At 59.4% G+C, this 8,297-nt stretch overlaps 1 protein-coding gene across 2 annotated transcripts; it reads left to right on the forward strand.

The window, feature by feature from the left end:
• Window positions 1-1,315: 1,315 nt before the first annotated feature.
• On the forward strand, window positions 1,316-6,282 carry SAMD10 (sterile alpha motif domain containing 10). Of its 2 annotated transcripts, none has more exons than XM_005214825.5 (5): window positions 1,316-1,615; window positions 3,805-3,986; window positions 4,067-4,238; window positions 4,553-4,693; window positions 4,919-6,282. In XM_005214825.5, exons 1-5 carry the CDS (start codon window positions 1,525-1,527, stop codon window positions 4,927-4,929), a joined length of 597 nt encoding a protein of 198 aa, XP_005214882.1. In that variant the 5' UTR covers window positions 1,316-1,524; the 3' UTR covers window positions 4,930-6,282. The 2 variants fall into 2 exon arrangements, with proteins under 2 accessions (XP_005214882.1, NP_001179734.1); NM_001192805.1 differs by having other exon boundaries at window positions 1,525-1,615; window positions 4,896-5,150.
• Window positions 6,283-8,297: the final 2,015 nt, after the last annotated feature.

Genomic DNA, 8,297 nt, shown 5'->3' on the forward strand with positions numbered 1-8,297 from the left:
TTCCGGCAGCTTCCTGCGGCTCCAGGCCGCGGCTAAGGGGCGGAGACGTTGAGCGCGTGCGCAGGAGCGTCGAGCCCCGCGGGCGAACGGTGTCTTGCTGGGCTAGTCCTGTGAGACTTCCGAACTGAGCAGGGCCGGCCCTGCTTACAGCCTGTTTTCGATGCATTTCTGAGACCTTCCTGTACTAGCAGGACCCATGGGTCCTCTTCTTCCCTGAGCCACACACTTTACCCTTCAGAATCGTCTTGGCCCTGGGTCAAGGCCTAACACACCTGAACGGGCTGCATACCTAGGCCGTTGTGTAGAGCTTGGTGGGTTGTATGTGTCGTGATCGCTGTGCCCCCGTGTGCAGTCCTACTGCCCTGGCTCTCAACACTCAGATTCCTGGGCCCAATTCGGGCCCTTCCCACACCCCCACTATACCCTGAACATCCCCGTGACTCCAGAGAGGGTCAGAACCCAGACCCTAAAGAGTTAATTGATGAAAATAAATGCAGCAGAACAAGCCAGTATGTGGGCATGGGTGGTCACATGTGGGTGAATTCCTTGTGTGTTGGTAGGCACAGATGCAAGTCCTACCATCCGTACTTACTTGAAGTGCACATGCAGGACTGTCCTGCATGCATGTCTGAGTGTCCATGTGCACTTTTGCTGAGATGGCTGTGGGACATTCTCTGGCCCCCACATATATCTGGGGAGAGCCATCAGGTTGTTGGCAGAGCAGGCAAAAAGCTGGTCACGAGTCTAGCCTTCTACTGGAGGAGGCAGCCGCTAGCCCAACCTAACACTTCTCACTAGAGTTCTGAAGCAAGCACAGTGCGTCTGCCTGCTGCAGCCTCCTCGGAGTTTCTCTCTCCTGTCTGTCCCCAGCCAACCCCTTTTTGACACCACGTTCTGGGCACTGAGTCAGATTCCAGAGCTACAGAAGGCAGGGAAGAGACCCTGATGTCCTCCTGAAGTTCACAGTGTGGTTCGGGCTGAGACGGTCAAACTGGCTTCTCTGGGGAAACAAGTGCCCATTCCAAGGCAGACCTCCGTAGAGGTCTGCAGAATGCATAAATAAAGGAATGGGTAAGTAAACTGATATAGGAGAATGGAGGGGAGGGGTGGGTCTGGCCATTGACCTAAGCCCCAGAGGGCAGAAGGTCCCAGGAGAAAGTAGGACCCTTTCCCCTTTCGGTCCCTGCCTCAGGTGCTCCTGCGGACGCCTGGACGCCGTGCAGCTGCACAGAGTCACTCGTTCTTGGATTCATGCCCAGGTGCGCACGGCCTCCCCTTGCCCTGGCAGCCGCCCTCCGCGCTCCCAGATCCGCGCGCCGCCGACACCCCTCGGAGCTCCCGGAGCGCGCCCGGCTCTCAGGGCTCAGCGGCAGGTGCCTCGCCGCGCAGACTCGCCGGGCGCGGGGACCGGCTCAGGCGCGGGGCCGGCTGGGGCGGGGCGGCGGCGCGCGTTCCCCGCCGGCCACAAGGGCCGCCCTGCGCCCGGCGAGGGGCGTGTGCACCGGCGGGGCACTCGCGGGCCCCATGTTCACGGAGCTGAGAACCAAGCCGAGCCCCCCGCGAGGCCGTGCCGGGGCTGTGCGCTCCGGCTTCGGGGAGCGTCGGGATGTGGATGGTGAGCGGGGCTGGATCGGGGCGCGGGGCTATCGCTGTCTGCGGGCTCTGAGGACCGGAGGGACAGGGGCGGGTCCTGGCGTACTCTGAACGGCCCCCGCGGTCGGAACAGGGGGCGCGTCCCGGCCGAACCGGGTCCCCAATGTCTTTGTCCCGCGCTGAGTCCAGGGCGGGGGTTGCGGGGGCGGTGGTCAGGGCTTGAGGGTCGGCGCGCCCTGGCTTGGGGGAGGTGACACGCCGGGGCTCCTATCCCCAGGCTAGCACCGCCCTGCGGTCACCTTTTCCTTCGCGCGGAGTAAATCTCCCTCGGCCCCTGCAGTGGGGCCCAGAGGGGGCCAAGGCCACGGAAGGCTTGGGAGCCCCCGCCCCATTTCCTCCTGGAATTCTGACATTGGGGCTGGAAGGGAGGGACGGACCGACGGACGGATGGAGAGCCCTCCCCTGGCGTGGGGAGGAAATGGGCGGGGCCTGGCTGGCCCAAGACAGGTGCAGCGCGGGCAGAGACTTACTTCCAACTGGTTATCCCGCCCAGTGGCCACACCAGGCGAAGCCCTGCGACCCGAGCGCCCATTCCCTCAGGATGCTGGCTTAGAATGAATCTCCTTCCTCCCTACTAGAACCCACCTAGGCTAGGCAGCGGCCACACTGGCCACACCCTCTGTCTGACCCTGCTGCTGCTGCTGCTAAGTCGCTTCAGTCGTGTCCGACTCTGTGATTGCCATTTCCTTCTCCAATGCATGAAAATGAAAAGTGAAAGGGAAGTCGCTCAGTCGCGTCCGACTCTTAGCAATCCCATGGACTGCAGCCCACCAGACTTCTCCATCCATGGGATTTTCCAGGCAAGAGTACTGGAGTGGGGTACCATTGCCTTCTCAGCTGTCTGACCCTAGACCTCAAATTTAGAGCTACTGGTGGCCATCCAGTTCCAGAAAGTTGCAGGAATGGGAAGGAAAGAGTGGGAGAAGGATGTGGGTTTCCCTCAGTATTGAAACCTTCTGGGCACATCACCGAAGCCAACCATAAGTGGGGTGAGGAGCTGTGTCTGTCATAACGAGGGTTTCTCACCTCGTCCTGCTGACAGGGTGGGTGGAGAATCCCGGCCTGGGATCCCCATCCTGCCCCCTGAGTCAAGGCCTGGATGCTAGAAAATGGGGCAGGCTGAGCCCTGCTTTCTGTCTGTCCCCAGGGTACTGTTGACTTGTGGATACCATACATCCATCCATTCAGTCATTCACAATGTTTCTGGGCACTTCCTGTGTCCAAAGACCTGTGCAAGGCTTTGGGAGGGGCTCTGCCCTCCCCTGACTTGTGTCAGCAACCAGCACAGAAATGACCATAAAACTAAAATGTGATGAGTGTAATGAAGTTGGTGTGGGAAGAGAAAGCAGAAGGTGTCAGCTAAGGTCCCTGAGCACATGGCTGCAGCCTGCATGTCTGTGCTGACCAGTGCAGGAGTGCCAGGAGCTGCCCTGGGCTGGGGGCCTGCAGGGGATTGGGGGGGAACAGGAACCTTGTAGGCTTGCCCTGAGTTGAGCTTCTTGTTCATGAGTCACAGCCAGTGAGCACAGCAGGAAGAGGCCGAGCCTGGAAGGAATGCCAGGGAGGGCTGCAGGGACTGGGTGCCTTTGACGATGTGGGCAGGCAGCCCAGCCATAGAGGTCTCACCACCACACAGGGGCTTCCAGGATGCTCGGGCCAGCGTTTCTTCACAGGCAAGTCCTGTGTGCGCATCCTGGTCGGATGTGGCTATGCCAGTCCAAGGAGGGGTCAGGGCTGACCCAGGCTAGTGCCTCACCTGGCTCTGAGTGTGAAGCTCCCTGGCAAGCATGTCTCACTCTAATTAAATAGAATCCAACAAGGGACTTCATGCTCCCAATTCAGGGGGCCCAGTTTCAATCCCTGGTCGGGGAATTAGATCCCACATGCTGCAACTAAGTCCCAGCATAGCCAAATTAAAAAAAAAAAAAAAATCCATCCAGCTCACCAGAGCACAGACTGTGCTTCCCAAAGGTGGTGTCCTGAAGACAGCTCTTGCACACTTACTTCTGTTTAGGGGGCTGGTGAACCCATAGCTGGGAAAGTGCTTCTCCCCTTCAGTGGAGGGAAGATGGGCTGAGCAGTGGGAAGCCAGCTTACAGGGAGATGAGCCCCTGTCCCTGACCGCTGTGACCAGGTACCCCTACTCTACAGCCACTGCCCACTTCAACTTCTGCCGGAGCCTCCTGGATCACACGGTGTCGGCCGAGAACATCCCCTGCCCCCTGCCTCGGACACCAGGTACCAGCCTCACGTGGCATGACTCCCGAAGCCAGAGAGCAGCTGGCGGCCGGCCAGTCAAGCTCCTGCAGCAGCCTGGCACCGAGGCCCCCCAGGTATCCACCCACCCACTATACCCACCTCAGTACCTGCCCTGCTCACCACCTCTCTCCACCAGCCACCCCTCTCCCCACAGGGCCGGCTGTACTCTGACCACTATGGCCTATACCACACGAGTCCGTCCCTGGGTGGCCTGACGAGGCCCGTGGTCCTGTGGAGTCAGCAGGACGTCTGCAAGTGGCTCAAGAAGCACTGTCCCCACAACTACCTCGTCTATGTGGAGGCCTTCTCTCAGCACGCCATCACTGGTGCCTGGGGGGTGGGGACTGGGGTGTGGCAGGGGCGTGGGGCTCCTCCCCCATCCTCTCTTTCTCGGTTTCTTCTGGGTTGTCATCTCTCCCAGTCTCTCTGTTTCTGCTGTTACCTGGCTTTGCTCTGCTCAGTCTCCATTCATCCTTACCCTCCCTTCACCTCTCTCCCTCTCTTGCCTTGTCTCTTTGAGTCTCTCTCTGAGTCTCTGTCTCTGCCCACACCACCTATGTTTTCCTTTGTCTCCACCTTTGCTCTTGAAGCCCCGGATGGTGACCTGGGCTCCACCCCTCTCCTCTCCCCTCCCTCCCAGGCCGGGCGCTGCTGCGGCTGAACGCAGAGAAGCTGCAGCGGATGGGGCTGGCACAGGAGGCGCAGCGGCAGGAGGTACTGCAGCAGCTGCTGCACCTGCAGGTGCGCGAGGAGGGGCGGAGCCTGCAGCTGCTCAGCCAAGGTCAGTGGGAGGAGCCAAGAGAGCCAACCTGCTCAGATAGGCCTGGGGGTGGGGGACTGGGCCTGGAGGAGCCCTGGAGTGCAGGGTGGGCACACTGACCTCAGGAGGGTGGCCCGGGACCTCAGTAAGGGCCATCCTGCACCCAGGCAGAGGGGACAATGCCAGAGGCCCCCGACTCTCCTTACCCCCATCCACCTCTTAGCTTCCTTCGGAAACATGTCCTAGCTGCTGCCTAGGCTTGAAATCCGGACCCCAGCACTGTGACCAGAGCCCCAGTGAGGAAGAAGCAGAGCTGGCCTTGCAGCCCCTCAGACCCTGCGTGGCCAAACCTAGCCCAGTGGACAGGTGGGACCAGCGTCGCCTCCACCAACCATCTCTGGTTGTGCACTCCGGGCTTGCCTGAGAGTGGGGTGAGCGGGTAGGCAGGGGCCCCCTACCGGGTGGGGTCCTTCCTACCAGGACCTGAGCCCAGGCCCACCCCCTGGTGCTGCTGGCGGCATGCAGGGCAGCCACCTGGAGCCAGAGCAGATCTCGACATCCCCCTAGACTCCCAGGGAGCCTGTTTATTTATATTCCCTTCACCTGCGTTGATGTCCGCCCTCCACTGCCTGCTGAGTCATGTGTCTTCTAGGCACCCTGCCCTCTCCCAGGGCCAGAGGTCTGCCCTTTGCCCCAGTCACACCCTTCCCCAGCCCTGAGAGGACTGTCCGCACAGGTGGAATGAACTGCCAAGGCTCCCTTTGGTGTGTGCCCCTCCCCTGTTCCCACCCAGAGAGTGGTCATCAGCACAGGTCCAGCCAGGCACCATGTCAAGTGCTCTCACTCATTTCTGAAACCCTTATTCCATCTACTCATGGGGACTGGGACTCACACCCAAGACCTGACAGACACAAGGAGAACCACACCCAGCACCAATACCAGGCTCAGCTATGTCCTGGCCTTAGGTTGCAGGATGGCTCTGTCCTCCCAGGGTCATGGAGACTGCCTTCCAGGCTTAATCATGGGTGGGCATTCCAGGAAACCTGGATCCACACAAGAGCTCTCTTGACAGTAGCGCCCCTTGCCCACCCAGGGGAGACCCAGCCAGCCTGCAACCATGAATGGAGACCCATGCAACCATTCAGTGGGTCAGAGGGCCCCAGATTTGGGACTGGTGCAGCCAAGCAGAGGGAGAGCTAGGGTGGTCCCGACAGCCCCCACCTCTTGTTCCTCTGCCCACTCACTCCCCAAGGGGACTCTGAAAACCTCGGGTCAGCTGGTGCTGAGCCATAAGCCCCTAAGCTGTGCCCTGAGCCGGCCTCAGGATGGGAGGTTGGTTGTTGGGGGTCTCACATGAAGTTTGGACAACTGGCCTGGTGCCTCCCACCCTGTGCACCCACCATAGGAAGCCCCTCCTCCTTCCAGGCTGCCCTGAATATCCCTAGCCACCTCATGCCATCATGACATGACCCTTTCTAGGGATCCTTCCTCTCTCCCCTAGTGCCTCCTTGTCTTGCCCCCTCAACCTCACTGTGCTCCTGTCTTGTCTTCCTTGTTTTGCGTTTTTATATTCTGACAAAAGAATCAGAAATAAACTTGGTTCTCAAGTGCCCGGAGTGTGGTGTCTGACTGAGACCATCCAGGCATGTGGGGTGCTGCTCAGAGCCTTGGTAGGGGGCACAAGCCTGGGCCTGGGAGGAGTGGGTGCCCTGAGCACCTGCCTCCAGCTGGGGCCACTAGGGGGCAGTGGTGTCCCACCCCAACCGAGACCCTGCCCGCCTTGGCTGCCAGGTGGGCTGCACCCAGACACAGACACAGGTGTGTTAGGTTCCTAGGGCTGCCTTAACAAATGACACAACGAGGAGGCTTAACAGAAACGAACTTTCTCATTGTACTACAGGCCACAAGTCTGAAATCCTTGGGCAGCACTCCTTCCAGGACTCACAAAAGAACACCTCCTTGTCTCTCTCAGCTTCTAGGGGCTGCCCCATGGGATCCCTGGGCTCATGGACACACCATTACATCCTGAATTCTGGGGTCCCATCACCTCCCTGTCAAATCTCTCTCCTACAGGGACACTTGTCTTGAGAGGTAGGGCCCACCTGGATAAACCAGGGTGATCTTGTCATCTCAAGATCCTTAATTTAATCACGTCTGCAAAATCCTCATTCCAGATAAGGTCCCACTCATTGGTTCCAGCGACCTGAAATGGCTGTCTTTTGGGGGGTCCCCCATTTAGCCCCTCACAGAAGGTAATGCCCTGACATAAGAAACACACGGGTCACAGTACATGCCCCCATACGTACCCACACAGCAACCAGGCACACACAAATACTAACAGGCCCCTGCAGCTGGACACATAGGCACAAACACGGACATATAGACACCTGTGTCCAGATGTACAACACAGTGACACACAGGGTCCCAACATCCTGTGACCTCCTAGCACACAGAAAACACCAGGCACAGTGCACCCCCCACACACAATACACACAACATCACATGTTGCCCTGTGGCCTGGACACACATTCACTAAGACCTGGACAACCATTTGGGTACTAACATACAACAGGCATCTTTCCCACCTAGCATAGGACACAGACACACCCTGACACCCTGGTGTCTTGACACACGTGGTCACGTAGACACACCTACACAGAGAGGTTGACATGCCACACATGCAGACTTATACAGGGAAAGCTATAGCCTTGGATGCATCAGAGCAGACACAGTGACTACCTCGCAAAATCCTGCAGGTCATGACCCCAGGGTGGGCACAGTGAACTAAGGAGGGATCACCCAGGCTTCTCTGGCTCTGATTTCCAGGCGAAGGACTGACTGACCCCCCACAGAGGGCTCCGCCCTGCCTCTGCCCCAGAGTGGACATGTCTTGAGAGAAGCAGCTCCAAAGGGTCCCTGGGAGAACAGGATGCACATCTGCCCAAGAGCTTTGCGCCCTGCCCACAAGTGCAGCCACACCTGCTCCAGTGTGGACAAGCAGAGGAGGCGGAAAGGGCCTCGGGGAAAGGGGAGCTCCTTGTGCCTCCGGTTCCAAACTACTCCCCTACTCTACTTCATTCATTACAAGTCATAGTGAGGTGGGTGCGCTGTCACATCCAGACCTGATACCAGCAGCCCCGGGGAGGGCCCAGTTCTGGGGCACAGAGGAGCAAGGCACTGGTGGCTGGTCTAGGACCACCCCCCAGATTAGCAAGAGGATGATCAGCAACCCCAGGAAAGCCCACAGGCCTCAAACTGCTCCGGCACTGCCAGGAGCCAGGCCATTTCCCCAGGGTGGCCACAGGCAGACGTGGTTACAGGGCTGATTGGAAAAGAGGCTGGATCCTGCTTGGCAGGCTCATGGCCCCCCGGGGCCAGGAGTTCAAGGTCCCAGAAGAGCGCGGCCTTTATGGCCACACCTTCCCCGGGCCAGGTGGTAGAGATGCCTAATCGCTTCCATCCGTGCGTGCTGGGTTTGGGACAGCACCCAGCGCCCCACCATGCCTCAGTTTACCCCAGTGCCTGAAAACCGCCGACGGAGGCGTCACTGGCCACTTTGCTCTGACGGCCCAGCCCACGCAGGGGACGGACAGGCAGCGGGGCTAGGGAATGGCCGAACAGGCCC

The sequence above is a fragment of the Bos taurus genome, chromosome 13 (genome assembly GCF_002263795.3).
Source record: "Bos taurus isolate L1 Dominette 01449 registration number 42190680 breed Hereford chromosome 13, ARS-UCD2.0, whole genome shotgun sequence".
Taxonomy (NCBI): Eukaryota; Metazoa; Chordata; class Mammalia; order Artiodactyla; family Bovidae; genus Bos; species Bos taurus.

Excerpts from the sequence above, each read along its gene's own strand:
- SAMD10 (NM_001192805.1), top strand. The coding sequence starts at position 1,525 with ATGTTCACGGAGCTGAGAACCAAGCCGAGCCCCCCGCGAGGCCGTGCC. Across the intron at positions 4,239-4,552 it reads CTCTCAGCACGCCATCACTG|GCCGGGCGCTGCTGCGGCTG; the intron begins GTGCCTGGGGGG and ends CCTCCCTCCCAG. Across the intron at positions 4,694-4,895 it reads CCTGCAGCTGCTCAGCCAAG|CTTCCTTCGGAAACATGTCC; the intron begins GTCAGTGGGAGG and ends TCCACCTCTTAG.